At 40.9% G+C, this 18,435-nt stretch overlaps 1 protein-coding gene across 1 annotated transcript in view; it reads left to right on the plus strand.

The window, feature by feature from the left end:
* Window positions 1-14,445: 14,445 nt before the first annotated feature.
* The window catches only part of WARS2 (tryptophanyl tRNA synthetase 2, mitochondrial), a 42,834-nt gene continuing 38,844 nt past the window's right edge, over window positions 14,446-18,435 (plus strand). Inside the window, exon 1 of the mRNA XM_058864212.1 lies at window positions 14,446-16,755. Coding sequence (XP_058720195.1) covers window positions 16,453-16,755 — 303 coding nt within the window. The 5' untranslated portion in view covers window positions 14,446-16,452. The remainder of the gene's footprint in view (window positions 16,756-18,435) is intronic.

The raw sequence follows: 18,435 nt of genomic DNA on the forward strand, positions 1-18,435 counted from the left end.
CAAGATGAAACAGCTTCAACCTGCAAGACAGTTGGTTTAGATTAGATACTGCAAAAAAATTCTGTACTGTGAGGTTGATGAAACACTGGAATCAGTTGCCCAGAGAAGCTGTGGACATCCCATCCTTGGAAGTGTTCAAGGCCAGGTTGGATGGGGCTCTGAGCAACCCGGTCTAGTGGGAAGTGTCCCTGCTCATGGCAGGGAGTTTGAAATTATGTGATCTTAAAGGTCCCTTCCAACCCCAACCATTCCTGTCCCAGCCTGCTGCACCTTTTGGTTTAATGGACTCAAAATGATAACTCATCTTAAAAAAACCCATGGAGGTTGTGGGGACAAGAGAAACAATTCATGCTATTTAAACATGCACATTTTGCCTCTCAATTCTGACAAAGGATGAAGAATACAGTATTTTACACTTTCATCATAAAAAGTTGCTCTTGATGGCTAAAAGTATAGGCAACTGTACTGCTTGCAATAGATGAGTCTCCAGCATGGTCTTAAATCCAAAGGGACACTTAGAGGATCCATACTAGGAATCAAAAGGATTAAAGTCATGACCCTTGGCATGAACAGAGGCTGCTCAGTGTCACAGCATCCTTGCATATAGCCGTCTGTACATCTGCCTTACTGTCACTTACAGAAAAGACTCAAATATCTCTTAAAACACAATGTTAGAGATGGGCAATCAGCATTATTAATTAGCTGTGATGGCATCAAGGGATGGAAGATGGCAATAGGGCTGAACACAGCTCAGGAATATATTTCTCTTTCAGACAGACCCCATAGACTGACCCCCTGTAGCCACCCAGGGATCACCTTCAGCATCTGACCCAGACTTCCAGCCTTCACCCAGGTCTCAGAGGGAAGGCTGAGCACCAATCTCTGTGCTGTTGCCAAATCTCTGATAGATGAGAGCCTGGCAGTCGTGTTCCCTGGGGGCAGCCAGGCTTCCAGCACCAGTGAGGTGAAAGGCAGCTGCCATTCGTCCCAGCACCAGCTGGAAAAGCCACAGCAATGTGTAAAGAGTGCCAGCAGTGAGAGCCTCGGGGGAGAAGAGGGAAAGAAACTACGTCACTGCAATGGAACCCTTCCCTGACTGACTGTCTGTCTGTCTGTCAGCAAGGCCTTCTGAGTCAATAAATACCAGTCAAAATGCACAATTCTGGCTGACCTGCAGTCCTCCCTTCATCTCTGGAGAAAATAAACATGGGCTCTGGATGCTGAGATTCTCTGTTTTCTTCAGAGCCTCCATTGTACTGGTGTTTGCAACATTTCAGCCAGCATCACTGGGCAAGGTTCACTCGGTACTCCCAGGAACTTGGAGGAACTCCCTGGTTATTATGAGATTACCCTTCACTGCAAAATAAACAGCTCTTTACAGATACCCTCTCAGGGGTGTTCCCTTACAGATGTCCAGGAGTCAGGAGGGGTCAAGACAGGAGGGATTTGACATGGTGTATAAATCCTCTTGGTGCGAGCTGGAGCCCCCCAGAACAATGCCATTCACTGTCCAAAACATCCACAGGAACAGGAGCTACCTCTGAAAAGTCTAAAGGAGGCACCCTGTCTCACACCTCAGCCCGCAGCAGCATCTTACATGTCTGCAGGCAATCCTCAAAATCGGATGCAGAAGGAAGCTCACGTCTCAATAGAAACACCAGTTGCCATATCCCAGTTTTCCCTCTTCCTAGAGGATATCCTGAGTTTGGGATTCCCTTGCTCTCTTACCCCACATCTTAATTGTCCTTGCTATTACTCAGTGTTCACAGTGTAGATGCCAAACTACTGATTCAAAAACAGCATCCCTCATGTTTGCTCTTTATTTATGGAGGAATGATGGGACAGAAATGTCTTTGTTTCTTAATTCGCAAGCAGAAGCAGCAGCCTGTCATTTCATACTTGGCCTGGCCATTAAAGGAAGTGAGGTGTACTTCACCTGTGGACTTCACAGTTACCTGATGACAATGGAGTGATTCAAGTGCTTTCTGCATTTCATACCCCAAATTGAAACCTGGTGCTGATAGGTTCCTCCAGGTCTGTTCTCCAGGACCATGATGCTACTTGCCACTAGCCTCATCTCATTCCCAATTTCCAGTTCCAGAATTTCTGCACCCTTTCTTGGATACTGTAAGAGCACCATTTTACATATAGCTGTAACATATAGTATTGCATATATACCTGGAAAACATCTGACACATCAAGACAATCCATCAGCAATTCAAACAGACAGAAAATAAAAAGATTTAAAGATATTTTAATCTTGCAAGGAAGATGCAGGATTATTTGTTAGTTTGAACTAAAAAGAAGAGATATTATCACTGACATTTTTTGACAACAGAGACCAGAGGGGATATTCTTCAGCAAAACCAGAGCATATAAATATTCTAGCAGGTTTCAGGTCACTTGTCTCCTGAGCTATTGGGTCATTCTGAAAGCCAAAGATGGCTGACAGTTTGCAGAAGTTGTTTTCTGTATTTTCCCCTAAAGCACTGTTGTTAACAATGCAATCCTGTAAGCCTGAGAACCCCTCCAAACACCACACCACAGCCACGAGGCTGAGTGGGTAGGAAGGTGAGCCATGCTTCCCCTAATATTAGACAAAAGCCTGGCCCAACAGGACATAAGGGTGGAGAATTCATCTCACAGCACAACAGTGCGTAGCATAAGGTGTTCAACAGAAATGTCTCTAAGGAAAAGGCAGAGCAGCAATCCTGTTTGGTGTGAGCTGGTCTGGGGGCACAGCCTGCTCTGCTGCACACTCAGAGACTCTGCTTCCCAAGCTCTGCAGCCCATGGACAATTCACTTACTGTAAACTGTAGAAATTGTTGCTTTGATTTAAAAAACACCTCTATTGCAGTTAAGTAAATAACTGTGAGAACCTGAACCAGGGGCAAACCATTGCAGCAATGCAGAGCTGACTTGGAGCTGGAAACAACAGTTCTCACATCACCTTCTAGAAGCATTGACACATTTATTCTATAGCAATGGAATCTGGCACATTCCCCTGACTCATAAACACAGTATTTCACCAATATCTGTAGTCAGGTACCTAATGTGAGTTTCTGGCCAGTTTGCAAACCAAATGCATGCAAATCCAGGGCAAAACAGGTCATAGGTCTCTGTGGCAAGGAAAGCAGTTGGCACATGGCAGCAGCAAGGCTGAGGACTGTGATCTGATACTCTGCTTAAGCCATCTACAAATTAACTCCTTCCCAGGCACATACCAGAGGAAAAAAGTCCTGGGCTATGCTTCTTGAAACAATACTTCACAAAACAAGGCCCTGACAATGGAGATAGATTGCCTAGAGACATTGTGAAGCCAAAAAAAGATAAAAGCTTTCTTAAAAGAATGGTTGAAAATATTCATTGCCATATTGTGGTGATGACTATTTTCAGCAGATATGGGCCACAGCTGCACATGTTTGTGTGAAGAAAGGAAGACAAGAATGAAAGGATTTTTTTTTATATCATTACCATTTGGTCCTGTCTCATTGCAGAATACACAGAATCTGGCTTTGCAAAGGATGCGTTCTTTTGAATCCTTATGGCTTGAAGCCAGAGCTAAGGTAAACAGTTGTTAATTAATTTAATTTAAGCTGTTAATGAGATAAAGAATCTAACTCACTTTGCAGCAGTGGGTTCCTTGCCTACAGGCTATACCAAGTCAATGTACTGTATGAATAATTATATGTTGAGAAACTATTCATGTTGCAAAGTCAAACACTCAGATGTCAAGGATCATCACTAATAAGCCTCAACTTATTTCAGCTCTATCTGTGAGCTACCTTACATAATACCTTACATACCTTACATGTTCAATTACATAACCACACAACAATTTTCCATTGGATCTCTGTTGAGGATTCTGTGTATTCAAGGTCTTCTTTTATACTCATTGTTCAAAAGGTGCCTTGTGTCTTACACTGCATATTATCCAAAAACTGCTCTGAAGCCTGAATCATTACTTTTCTAGTTCTAGTTTGGGGTGTTTTTTCCCTCTTATATTTAATTTATGAAATTGCAATGTGTAGAAATTCATGTTCTGTTTCTGGAGACGAGAATCTAAGGTCCATGCCTCTCCCTCATCATGCTCGCAGTGCTGCCTGTAAGCCCCCCACCCTTTTCTCAGAACATCAAGATATTGAGCTCAGCAGTTTTTTGTCCCAATGCCTTCATTCACAGGTCCCTACCTTTTGTAGTCTTGTCAGAAAGGTGCCTTGTCCTCCTCCTTCTCCTCTCCCATGGTCTGTCAGATAAACACTGAAACCACAGTGGAGGGAGTAGCATTGTTCATCTCTTCTGCCTTGAGACAGCGTGGGCACAACACGTACCCCACTGCTCCATTGGGAGAGAAGGTTGCCATCCACCTCTGGGGTTGAGAACGGGCAGAAATCCTTCCTAGAACATGCATTTCTAATGTCTTTGTGTGAAGTGGGACTTCCTGAGGCTAAATGGCTAAACATGGGAAAATTTTTGTGGAAACAGGCAAGAATTCATTCCTGACATCAGAGGGACTCTACCACATCTGCTGATCAAAAGACAACTCTCATCCTTATTTTTTCCTCCATTTTTAACAGAGGGGGAAAAGAAGGATGCAATATAGAGAGATTAATCCCTGATATGGGAAATTTCAATGTAGTTATTTCAAATGTAGCAAAGTTCATATAAAACTGAAAACAAGGTGTTACAATGGTGTGGCATAAATTTTCAACATACATTTTCATAAACATTTCCTTATATGTTAGTTAAAACAATCAGTTTTCAGGACTATTAACTGTTAAATTCAATACAAATCTCTGGTTGGCTCTCATGGATTCAAAAGTGTGCTAAAATCTTGCACTCTTAATTTAAAAACTCATTAGTAACCCTTGCTACATTGTATTGAAAATTTTTGGTTCAGTCTCAGAGCATCCTCTCCATTCCCACAGCCAACCCACGGACATCATAACACAGAGTTTTACTTTCCTGTATACAAGACATGGATGAAAACAGAGCACAGCAGCAGGGTGCCCATCACAGAGTAACCAGGGAAACATTAAGGACTCCAAACTACCATCCTGGGATTTCACCATCCTCTTAGTCTGCCAGGAGCCCATCTACATTCCCAAATCCCACAGCCATTCTCCTTCAACCCTTTGTCCCCACCCTAACACACCTTGGACTCTACCTGGGGTGGACATTTGTCCACAACGTGCTATGCAGGTCACATAGAAAATAATCTGGAGAACAACAGGAAACCATTTCTCGTGTTAAAGAGCACAGAAACCACAAGCAGACCAGCAAAATGCTCATTCTGGTCAGGGTAAGCAATAGCTCAGTTTTTTATCAGTCTTAGCATCACGGCTGAGTATTGACTAGAAAATTGAATTGCCTTCTCTCCACAAAGGCCAGAGGAGAAGGCAATTTTTCTGATTTTGGTGAGGTGCTCTGAAAGGGGATCCCCATGAACACCACTAAGGGAGCCAGTAGCTCTGCTGCTTTGGTGGTACCTGTTTTGTGGACAAACAAATTACTTCAGTTTCCAATGCTGTCAATCTGGAACACCTCATCACCACCAAATTAATAAAAATGTCTTTAAAAAGTGAATAAAAACCATGTAAAAAGAGCTAAGTAGTCAGTTGTCTGGTGCTTGAAGGCCAAGATTGGATGCTAGTGAGGGAGCAGGGGGTCTCTTTCTCACCTAGGTAATGATTATACGAGCCCCATAAGGACATAGTTAAATCAAGTATTAAGAAGACTGCACTTAAGAGGGGGAAAATATGTCAATCACACTTCGCCTTTGACAAAAGGAAATTCCTTGAAACTGAGAATGGGGAGAGAGCGGGAGGGAGAGTGTCTCGTCATGTGGGTGGCCAGGAAACTGGAGGCCAGAAAAGTACGAACGAGAAAAAGAGTAAGAGACGGGGGGGGAAAACCCACCAGACTGAATTCTAATCCAAATGCTGTGAGGCGTTCACACCAGGCCTTGTGAGAATATTAACAAGGTTACAGGAGAGGGGCCTTTAGCCTCGGGAATTATTAGTGAATATGGAATTATATTTGCGCAAACACAACCAGATGCAAGCAGCTAAATGCTCTGCAGATGTGAAAGGAGACAGAGTGTGTTCCAAATGGGCAGCAGCTTCATGTGTTTTAGCCCTCCATCATGATGCCTGGCTGCCTGTCAGACAGGGCTGCTTTTCAGAAATGGCAAAGGGGTGGACAGGCTCTGTTTTATCAGAAATTTGAACATGGGTACACTTTAGGGTTTACTCTTTCCCCCAGACATTAGCATCTCTTGGTTGACTTACTATCATGCTGAAGATTACATCCTGACTACATTCTTTTATATCTCTGTGCCTTGGGTTAATTTCCTGCAAGTTTTCATTTTTTTTCCCACTTTGCCATGTCCTTTTCTAAAATTTCCCACTGTCTCTTTCCCTGTTTTTCCTCATTGTTTTCCCTCTCTGGTTTTAGTGTCTAACTCCACCATGGCCTGAGCAGTTAGCCTGTATGCACAAGATCGCAGGCTGTTTCCATTAGAATGAGAAATTGGTTACAAGAGCCAGGTATTTCTTTGAAGTAATCTTGTTTTACTACAAAAAAAGTCCCACTTCTTGAAATAACAGTAAGATTGAACAAGAATGTATCACTTTGCTCATGATCCCAGATCTGCTTGCCGTCAGGGCTCTGCTCAAAATACTCCTTTCTTTGGCTTTCTTTCAAGACCATTGTGAATTCACTTCATTTCTAGTATCATGATTTTTGGGTTTGCTCCCTTCCTGCTTCCTCCTACTTTCCATTGTTTCCATCACTCTAATCGATTCTCCAATCCTGCACTCAATGCTTTAACATAAGCAGTGGACTCCATTGTTTAAGCCATTCTTAAACACTCTCTTAGTCAGTGTGGAAGGTGGCCAGCACACCTAGCACCCTGAGTGGGATTTATGGTGATTTAAAACCAAAAGTCTGCCTTTCAGCTCCCAAAGTCACATTAATTAGTGTACAATACCAGTAACTTACTGTCTCTGTTGAGAATGCAGCTTCTTCATTCTAGATCAATCACTACCTTCAAAGTAATTAATGTCCCTACTCTGCAGAGCAGAGATCATATGCTAAATCGTTACAGATCAACTTTATCAATTGAATTACAAGGATACTGAAATAGTCATAGGCATAATCATAGAGTGTCACTCTGTGGCAGGGTTAAGATTTCTGCTCAAGAGGAAATTTTCTGCTATGAAAAATAATGGCAGCAAATGACAGTTCATTTTATGGAACTGTAAATGTACAAGAAGGGAGATTATGTACAAGAGATTTTAACAGATTACCGTTTGACTTGGTTGAATATGCTAACTGTGATTTTAATTACCTGAGGAGTTTTAATTCCTTTTTATTTTCTAATTTATTTCCCTGACTCACAATGATTCTTTTCAAAAATAATTACAACATTCCTACAAAATGGCTTGTGCAAAATTGTTAATGATGTTTGCCCTTACTTTTTTCATCTTTTAAAATATTTTCTCTCACTAAATGCATGTTTCAGAGGTAATAAAATACTCTAGAATTAGGCAGAATTTTCAGACTCAGGCATGCTTTGTTGATTCCTTACTCTCCATGAAAAAAATACAGTGTGCTCTCCTTAGCAGCACAGTGCATATGGTTTGGTTATAAATCTTACAGTAACTTGAAAGATGTATTTGAATATGTTGATTTACTTAGAGATTGAAAATGAATGACACATTGTTAGACCTTTCTTTATCTCCGATCTTGTTAAAAAATAATATGCACTCCATAGAGCCAAGAGTTTATGAGGAAGAAGGCTGCCCAGTAAAAAGGAAGGGAGGGTGGAAAAATATCATATTTTCATAGACAAAATGCTTATTATTCTGTGACAAAAATTGTTGCCTAATAAGAGTTTTGTTCACTTAGTTTTTAAGGGGAAGTCAAGGCAACCAAAAGAGAAAGCGGCAAAAAGATCTTCAGCCTCCTCTACAAAACTGGCTAAGAGCTCTGCTAGCTCACACATAAGTAGAACTCTTTGTAACCTTGCACAAAGACCTTATATCACTTGCTTCTTGTAATTAAGCTGGTTTGGTTTGGATATTTTTCCTGTTGCGTTTAATCTCATTTTCCCTCAGGCAGGGCCAAGAGGCTCCTTGGTGGACCATTGCCTCCCCTCAGCGTGGCTGCTGCTCCCCAGTGCTTGGCGTGGGCCTCAGCTGGTGGCCACGTTGAGAAGGCTTTTCCCCATTGTTCCCAACGGGGTCTGTGTTTTATGATGCCTCACAGTATAGGCAGCCACTATCTCCCCCGAGGGCAATGGCAGTTTCTGTTTCATGGAGAACAATGGATGATGGTGGCCAGTCCAAAAGGAACAACTCTGCATGGGGGGAAAAAACAACAACAACAACAAAACAACTTTTAGTTACAAAAACTAACAGCAAGTATGGCCATTCATATGAAGCCTCTGAGAGGAATGTGCCTATCATGCCAAGCCCTCTTTTTAGTCAAGCTGAGAGGAAGGTGGGAGGCACCATGCTTGTCTTCTGCATCAAAGGGGAAACCAAGAGCCCTCTCCCTGGAGGAGTGATGAAGAGGAAAGTGGACATGTGCACTCTCTGAGTTTAGGGCACAAAATAAGAAGGTGGCAGAACAGGGAGGTTTTGCTGTCAGCCCCAACAAACTTGGGAGCTCTCGACAGCTAGTCACTCCACCAGAATTAAGTACCAGTTTGGTATACAAGGGGAAAAGAATCACGTGAGCCAGTGGAATTTTTCATATTCGCAGGATGAAGCCAAAATAAGGGAATGCAAACAAGGGAGTATGAAGAGTAATTGATGGTGGGAGTGGCAAGTCAGGAGGAATTTGGAGTGCAGAAAGCAAAGGGTGCTAGAATCCGTTTCAGCAGTCTCTCATTGCTCTAATGAAACAAAGCAGCTGCATACCCAGTCAAAGTGTCCCATAAAACATAGGTGGTTTGCATTTTCCAGATGGGAACACAATAGTCAGAGCATAGCAACAAAAGTGCATATAAAAGGCAAAATAGAAAACAAAACAACTTTGAAAAACTTTGTCTAGGAATGTTATTAAATAATCACATGCAAGTGATCTTTTTAGAGATAATTGTAACAACTCTGCATTTTACGTACTTCATTCTTTCTAGAAATACACTTGGCTGTGCCATAGCAACATTTTTTTTGAAAGATTTTATTTTGGTACTTCATAATAGTCTTATTTTTTTGATTAACATAAAATAATCAGTAAACTGTATATTGAATTGTACATTAACTAGATGTTAAATCATTGCCAGTTCAATAGGTGTTAAGCCTAAATTTAGCAATTAGCATTTTTATTAACCACAAAGAAGAAAATAGGAAAGTGCTGCTAATAAAGTTTGCAGATGATACACAGCTTGGTGGAATGATAAACTGCATTGAGCTGGTTATACACAGCTGGGTTGTTTGGTAGGAAGGGGAACTCATTCAAGCAATGAGTCTGAACACATATAAATGGGGAAGGTCACACACCTGGAAACTAAAATACCTGCCACCCTTACAAATCGTGGTACTGTGGAAAATACTGACACTGAAATTGATAAAGATTAGATTAAAAAAATTGAGCTCAGCTTCGTGCAGCAACTAACCCTATTCTCAAATACATAAATGCTATTTATTGTTCTATGAATCTGTGTATCATCTGCAAATTTTTTCAGTAAAGCTTCTATTTTTATTTTGGTTTTAGCAAATGGTTGAGTAGAAGCAGATGAATGATAATGAAAATAGCAATAGCACATTTTGGTGCTTAAACTGAAGAGAAGATCTTGAAAAGCTGAAAAGATTAAGGAGTCACATTGTAATTTAAAAGGTGTAAAGCCTATTTTACAACAGTTGGGGGGTGGGGGGGAAGTCCATGCTGTTTCTTTAAGAAATAAAAATAAAAACATTCTTTGATTATAAGAGGAGAAGATTTATTAAACGAAAATGTGTTTTAGCTTAAAAGGCAATTAGGTTACACAATTTAAAACTGGAAAGCAAAATTAAACTAATTTATATTGGAAATATGGTATACTTAATAGAAACTGGAACTGTTAATAAAAATAAATAATAGGGTTTACATCAATGTCTTTACATAAGTGTCTGATGCCTGACGACCCCCAATATAAATGCAAATTTGACGAACAGCTCTCTCTGTACCCTAATCTCACATCTCAAGGATCCTTATTCCAACAGCCAGGATGAAGGATTCACTTCTTTATACTTTCTAGATTGTCTTCTGAGTATCTTGGACAGCCGCGTAAGTCACAGGCAGATGTTCACACTGTAATATATCCTCTAGAGAAAGTGAGAGAGATGTCATATTAATTACATTATACATTAATTACATATTAATCACTGTAAATGGCCAACTGTGAGTTCTCTTACTAAACTGAACAACCAGAGTTAAAAAGCACAGGTTCAGACTGTGAATTCCTACTGATTCCTGAATTTTCCAAATCTGTTTGCTTATGAGAATTTTCTAACAAGCAAGTTCTCAACTTTGCCAAGCTTGTTTTGAAACTTTAAAGGTTTACATTTTCTTCATTTATTTTCTATTAATTCTAGGATTAATATTAATTAATTAATAAATTAAATTAAATTGACACTTTGAATTTTTAATACGTTCACAGACACAGAAATATCAGTTGTGTATGCATGAAGGAGATTTTGGCAGATGAGGGAAATTATTAGGTGGCAGAAGACCAGCCTCACTAATAACGTTGCCCAAAGTAAAACTGTTACTTGAAGATGCGCTTCCACTTTGGAAAGGAAGAATCACTGCTGCATACCAGCAAAAGCCTCCTCGGTGCCCGAGACAATTACAAATGGGGAACCAGCCCAGATGACGATTCTATCAAACTGTTTCCCATATTTGTTCCAGTTTTGCAAACAACGGATCTCTGGGTTCAATGGGGTGAGGGAGTACATGAATCTAGTGCAATATATTTTGGGTGATACTTTCAGTGATGTGTATTAGTATCTTTAAAAGGAGGGCATTTATGCAGGAGATAGGAAGTTCTCAGGGTAGCTTCTAAACAAATAAATTTCCTCCTTTCCAGGGCTAAATTCATGTAAGAATACCACAAAGTACAAGAAAGTACTGTATATCTGGCCTCAAGTGCTTCTTACATCTTTTCTCTCCTTTTCAACCTTGTGTTATTTAAAAGGAGACGGATAAGGATGATACATCAGCATGAATTTTTTTTCTTTGTGAAGTCTGCTGACACTGTAGTTTTTGGGTTTTTTCCTGTGGATTTCATTTGACTTACATGGGGTAAGTATGTCCATTCACCATTTCTAACGACACTCTCTAAGAACACTTACCTGGACAGCAATATTTGCATATAAAACACAATTTCAGATACAAAAGACAGGAGTTATTAAAAGCATTGCTTATGTTATGCGCAAAAATTTGTTTAGCATTTTAAAGATATAGAATAAGATAGCTCTCTGCTGGGAACAATTGAAGGTCTGCTCAGACATCCAGGCTGTATTACTCACCGGAAATAATAGCAGAAATAGGTTTTCTATTTACTGTAGTAAAGCAACCTTGTCTATAAACTCCTTATTGCTGCAAACCAAAGGTGTGTGTCTGGGGAGGCAAGCTTTTCCCCTTGATGTTCCAGGACATGGAAATACAATCCTTTTTCAGAAACAGATGTTTGCAATAGAAAACTTTCACTCCACTCTCTTCTGTTTTTAATCTGCTCATGACAGGAAACACAGATTCAAAATGAATGTAAAGAACACAGTCACCATAACTGATGATAATACAAAAGAACACGTAGGAAAGATTTCTTTTCCCCAATATAGAGAAAAGGTTTACAGATTTCAGAAGATTCTAGGTGTTTTTATTTCTCAGTGGCTACCAACACAGTGTTTTTCCAGTAACTTCAGAGGATATAGCTCTCAGCAATGGTTTGATACCACCAACAGTTTCAGCATACAAGAGACAGTACAACTCTTCTTCCTGCTTTCTGCCATATCTTCGGCACTTCCAAGTGACTACCCTGCTAAAGCTTCACTGAACAGACAGATGTATAAAAATGGCCAAAAGATTCTTCCATAGCATGTGTAAAATACAAAATGAAACAGGTAAGAGTAATTGCTTCACCCTCTTCAGCCAGTCTTGCTGCTAACCTCTAGGCTCTTGAGAATTTTGAAGATGTGCTTTTTAAATTACACCAACCTACACATCTCAAGTGAAGTTCTTCACGTATGGCAGTGTGAAGGGTTTGCCTGGGCTCTTTCCTGTGCTGTTTGGCTGCCTGTTCAAACTTCTGCTCTCACTCTTCTTCACATCACAACCTCCCTGGTCTCCTTTCTCTGCCTTCTCCAGTTTGCCTAAATCCCCTTTCCTTGCTCTTTCATTCAAGTAGTACCTTGCTAACGATAACCTTCACTTGAAAAACAACAATATTTGAATATTGATTTCTGCAAATTAATTTACCACTCTTGTGTGTCATGCACTCTGATCTGTGTTCACTTTTTTTTCAACTGTGAGCTATTTGGAGCAGGGGCTGTCATCTGGTGCATGCTTGAGTAATGCACAGCACAAAGGCATCCTGTTTTAGACAATATTTGAGCAATGCTGCAGCAAATAATAAAAACAATTATAATTACCCCTCCCACAAAGCTACATTAAAATACATGATCACTCAGAAATTGAAAAATGACAGCATCAACCCTGTGATGCGATTTAATTAATTTCCTTCTCTTCTTCTGTATAAATATGATGATACTGTCTATAGCTATATCATAGTATGCTACTTTTTCTGCAAAGGTCTTTCTTTATTGAGTTTTGTTGATTTTTTTAAAATACCTTTTTGATCCAAAATGTTGTCCAAATCTTTCTTAACATAGGATTTCCTGTCATAATCCCTTCATTGAGTAGAAAGTTACTAATTTCCTTAATTTCCTTCTACTTTTTTTTTTTTTTTACCAGAGGATGTGAATGATTCAAGAGTATAAGTGAAATTATTTTGACAATGCTGACTTGAATAACTGTTACTCTGTCTTAAAGATGGGAGATAAAGTGCAAACAGATAAAGCATAAAACATGAATCTTACACATTATATTAACAGGTTCTAATATTTTAGACTGTTTCATGTTTTTAGCATATGGTACATTGAAAGCACAGTAACAAAAAAATTAGCTTTTAGATAGGAGTGTAGAGAATTTCTAATATTTTCTCAGGTGAGGAACAAAAAATTTTAGCGCACATGATTTTTCACAGTAGCAAGGAATAAAGCCAGGTTTTCAAAATTTATTCAGCTTCTTGAACAATTCATCCGTTTTACACTCTGCTGCCAAAACCCAAACTTCTAATTTCTATGTTAGGCAAGACAAGAAGGCTGTGCATAAAAACCTTCTACACATCCCTAACTGATCCCCAGAACCCTGTTCACATCACAGAATGTTACATACTCCTATGGAAAGCACTGTCTTGTGAAGGTTTCATGAAAATAAAAGTTTGGTGGGCTGTAGCCCAGCTACAGAGGTCTTCCTACCTGGAAAAAAAATCACAGGCTTTCTGTTCTATTTCTAGGACTTCCTGCATCTTCACTGATTACTTAACTATGCATGTACCTAGTCTTTTCTTAAATAATTTTACAGCTATCATGTGCAGTTATTTCCCTGATTTTGCAGTATCTCTTTTCAAGCACGGAAACCCGAAGTGGACTTAGCAATTTCTGACTGGTACCCCAGTACTAAAAACTTGACTCTATGAGCTACAGGACATCATTAGCAAATAGATTTACTTGTCCAACACAATCTCTAAATCTCTTGCAAAATCACTATGTCCCATGGGATGCACACTGATCTGAAAGATTTGGTTTAAAACTCTTGTTTCTAAGTCCACAGTCAGTTTGGTGGTGTTAAGATCAGCAAATTGCACCGGTGATATTTTAACCAAGCTCTGGTTTATCAAATTTTCCTAATTTTGGCTCTGTAGCAAATTCCTCACATCTCAACAGTTGTGAATGGATTCATAATGTGCATTGGAATAATAAGGGTAGGGGGAAAGTCTCTAGGAATAGTGCACAAGAGAGGTCAGAGGTGTTTAGGCATCAGCAGGAGATTTCAGAGGACAATAAATATTTGCAGTGAATCCTTCTCCTCTCTTAACTTGGCTATCTCTCAGGATGCAAGCCATGTCATATTCTCTGGGATTCTCAAGCCAACCTCTTCCTCATCTCACCTGCCTTGCACATTCACACCACTCTGCCTCTCCACCTGCATTAAGAATATCCCATGTTTATTCTTCTGCCCCTGCTAGATTTCTGCCATAGGAGTGGGCTCTTCTTGTGTTAAAGAACTGTTTAAATTTTGTATAGATTTTTTTTTTTTTTTTGGTTCAGCTTAAATGTGGGTTAAAGACTTAAAAGTAGTAACACAGGCTCAGTTCTGGTTAAAGAAAAAAATCCAACTTTAATTCAGCTTTTTACTTCTGTTTCAATTTGATTTTAAAACATGCTTTGCTTTAATAGATTCCTATTATCTGTATGATCATGATGTTTTTAGTTTTATTTACAAGTCTGTCAATATTTTTATCAGCAGCATATTTCAACTTAAATTATTCAGAATCTATTTCCAGATTACCAGCAGCAGTATCAAGCAGGAAAAAGCACAAGTCACCCTAAAACTCTACTATAACAGGTACTTTTGAAGACCTGTCATCTGATCAGCCCTTAGCCATTTCCTGGATGTTTATCAGAATTCTCTGTGATACAAAGTCAGATACTACAATACTAATATTGAGTCAGATACTCAAATTCTAATAACCTTGAAAATGCACACTAATGCTTTTTCAGTAGTATTAACTTCATCTTCATTCTTTAGTTTTTTACTGCTGAATTCTACACAGCCTTTTTCCTTCATCATTTTGACTCAAACCAATGTTTGTTACTGATTTATAACCACATTGTAATACTGATATTTATTAGATGCTGAAAGCTTTTGTCCTGGTAAACATACCGGGAAGGATTTTTGGTTTAAATTATTTGCAACTGAAAAATTGTGTTAACATTTTCTTATCACATTACATCAATTTTTTTTGCAACTTTTTGAAGGTATAATCCATTTGTCTCCAGCACCCCCTCTTCATGGCATTAGTTTAAGACAGCTCTACCTGCTGCCTTTAGTCTCCAAAAGAGAACAGTTCTAGATGGGAAGCAGGGGGTAGGGAGCTGCCCATCCTTTCCATCATCAGTATTGCCACTCAGATCATATCTTCAGTCTCACATTACTGGAGCAGCCACAGGCTTTTGTCCAATCATTTTTTTGGTCTTAGAATTAGAAAATCTCGAAACATATTCAATTTTTCAGCATCTTTCCCTGATGTTTCCCACTTCGAGCTTCACGTCATTTTTGCCTATGTTCTCAAAAATGGCTGACACATATTTGCTGAAACGCTAAATAAAAACATCAAAGATGAACATCACACATAGAAGTTTTCAGTTCCAATTAAGAAAAATATTCATAGTGATGATGCAAATGATGAGAAAAAATTGTATGTGCAATTTCTGGGTTCAAGTTTAAGTTCTTAAAAATATCAAAGTCAATATTTTACAATTTGTATCAGAGCAGTGCTTGGGAAAGTAAATGAAGATTATTCTCTTATGTACTAAGCACTCTACATACATCGTTTTAAAATATAAAAGTTGTCACTAACCAATGCATCAGTGAAAATAAATAAACAGTTATGTAAATTTACAGTGGGTTTAACTACTAAACCCAGATTTTAGACTTGGGAACATTCTATAACAATATCCTCAGTGACAGGGTTGCAGTGGGCTACTGGAAATAATTACTGGTCCAATCAATGCACAGTGCCACTGGTAAGAGACCTACAAGTGCACCTTCTTTCCTGATCGGTGGTTTGTTTTCCTGGAGCCTGCAATAGCAGATTCCCACAGTCACTGTCACAGATGCCTGCAGACCTGCAGATGACCTTGGATTCTCATCACCTGAATACTGGTAACAAGTGTTTTGTGGCTTCCCAGCCTGGGGAGAAATGAACCGGGGAGAAGCCAGGCACCTTTTGCAGAGGAGCTGACAGGAGGGGTTGATGTGCGACTTCTTCGAGAGCTTGTCAACCCTCATCGGTAACTTCGGTGTTTCCTGCTTTGGTTCTGTTACCTGGTGCAATAGAAGAGACATGGGCGCAAAGACCGGATTTGGGGACACGCCATGTCTGAAGAGCTCGACAACGAGAGCTGATTCTGCCTCGGCTGTCGGGCAGAGCAGAGCCGATTGAGGGCAGAAAGCAGCTTTTTGGGGGTTTCTACGGGGGCTGGCTTTGGTTAAGTTTGACAGGCCGGGCAGAAGCACGCATCTTCCAGCAGAGGCCACGCTGCGATCTCTTCGTGGGAGAGCTGCCGTGGGCAAGGCCAGGCGGCCGGCAGGATGCAGGGCTGGAGGAGGCCCCAATGGGACGCGCTGCTGAGAGGCGCCGCTTCAAGGGCACCCCGCAGGCCAGACGGGAGCCATGGAAAAGGGGAAGCGACGCCCTTCACCCCGACACGGGCCTGTGCCAATGCCGACACCAGCGCCGCCCCTTCCCGGTAACCGCGCCCCGCCGGCGGCCGCTCCGGCACCGCGCCTGCGGGACATGCGCGGACCCTGCCGGGCTCCTGCCCTGTTTCCCTTCCCCCTGCCTCTTCCTTCCCGCCTTTGCCATGGCGACACCGAGTGGCCTGATCCGGGCCCTACACCGCGGGACCCTCGGCCAGGTAACCGGCCTGGGCCATCTCCCCCTCGCTTCCCCGTGAGCCCGGTCTGGGACGAGCCCCGCGCTCCGGCCCGGCCGCCATCCCGCCCGTGCCGCGGGCCGGCTCCGCGCATGCGCGGGGCTGAGGGCGCGGGGCGGGGCCGGGCCGGCTCCTGCCGCCCCTCCGGGAGCCGCGCTCCCCGCCCGTCTTTCCCGCTTCTCCGCCCGAAATTCCCGCTTCCCGGCTCATCCCTCCCGCTTCCCGGCTGGTTCTCGCTGGCTCCGCTCAGCCACAGGGGTTCTGACTCCGTGAGGGGCTCGGGGAGCGGGAGAGGGGGAGGCCTGAGGCGGCAGGTGCCGGTTGTTTCCATCGCCGAGATAGCGCTGGGCTTGTGCGAGGTTTCAGCGTTGGTCTTTGCTTCTTCCCTTTCGATTTTAAATGCACCTCCTAGCCACAAATTTCTGTCTTCTCCGGCAGGAAGGAGAAAACCAAACCTCATAAGTGTCTGAATGAATGTATGTCAGTCCCTCCTCTTGGTACTTACGCGATTTCAGTGGGGTGTAGTGTTTAAATTTCTTTAATACTTTTGGGATTTTCATTGTAATTGGGAGCTTTTTCCCCTCTCATGCCCCCCCATTCTGTTAGAAAATTGAAATGATTGCTTTGATTGTACTTTGGAAGATAACGCTGAGCAATCAGCCAGATGTATTCAGTGGCCTTGTGTTTGTAGGCAGCCTCCATAGTTCTACATCTATTGAATGGCTTGCCTTAGAAATCTAAATTTTTCTGTAGCTTGTAGCCTTGTTTTTAAAATGAGTAGAAGAAATTGATGACAGTAATGCTAACATTGCATCATTTTAGAGAATGTTTCCCCTAGTTGGACAATTGGCTTTTTCTTAAAAATCTTGCTTTTCACATGTCATCCAAATCCTGAGTGGTATGGTATGTTTCAATAATGTTCCATAATCAATAGTTCATTGTTCAGAATAGTTGCCAGGGTAGATATGTCTTGTGTTACTTGTGAGATGAAATAGTAGAATAGTAGAAGATCAAAGATTCCTTTCAGTTCCATGGTGTAGTCTGTATTGTCTTTTTTGTGTGTCTTCTGTGATTTTGCAGTGAGTGCTGCTACCTTCAGCCATGGAGCTGGTATTTTGAGCACATCAAGCTGTAAGACACACTAATGCACAAGAAGTTGTTTTATATGGTAGTGAATCTGGGTAAACTACACATTGCAGGGCTATTTCAGAACCAGGATTTGTAGAATTAAGAAGTCAAGGCAAAATTCAATATGTTCTAAAACAGCTAATATCACGCTGATGACCTTGATTCTGTCCTTTTATTGAGGAGGTAGAGTGAAAGCAAAAGAAGAAGAACCTGTTATGCCATATGAAGCTTTGATAACTGGTATTTTACTTAGTAAGTATGTTCTTCCTACTAGTTGTAAGTGTGAGGCAGAAGTAAGGTTTCTTACTTTTTTAACATATTTTTTTGTTTCAGAATTCATTTATGTATAAGACTGTTGAACTGTAATAATATAGAAGAGCTAAAGAATCTCAATTTGGCAAACTCAGTAAGGTTGGTGGGTGTTTCCATGTCTTGAGGTGCTTTGATTTAATTTCATTTACATGTGCCTAAATCTTCCTAAGTTTCTAAAACTTATAATTTGAACAGTTACACTGTCCCTGTAATATATTGCCA

Source organism: Poecile atricapillus, chromosome 1 (genome assembly GCF_030490865.1).
Source record: "Poecile atricapillus isolate bPoeAtr1 chromosome 1, bPoeAtr1.hap1, whole genome shotgun sequence".
In the NCBI taxonomy this organism is placed as follows: domain Eukaryota; kingdom Metazoa; phylum Chordata; class Aves; order Passeriformes; family Paridae; genus Poecile; species Poecile atricapillus.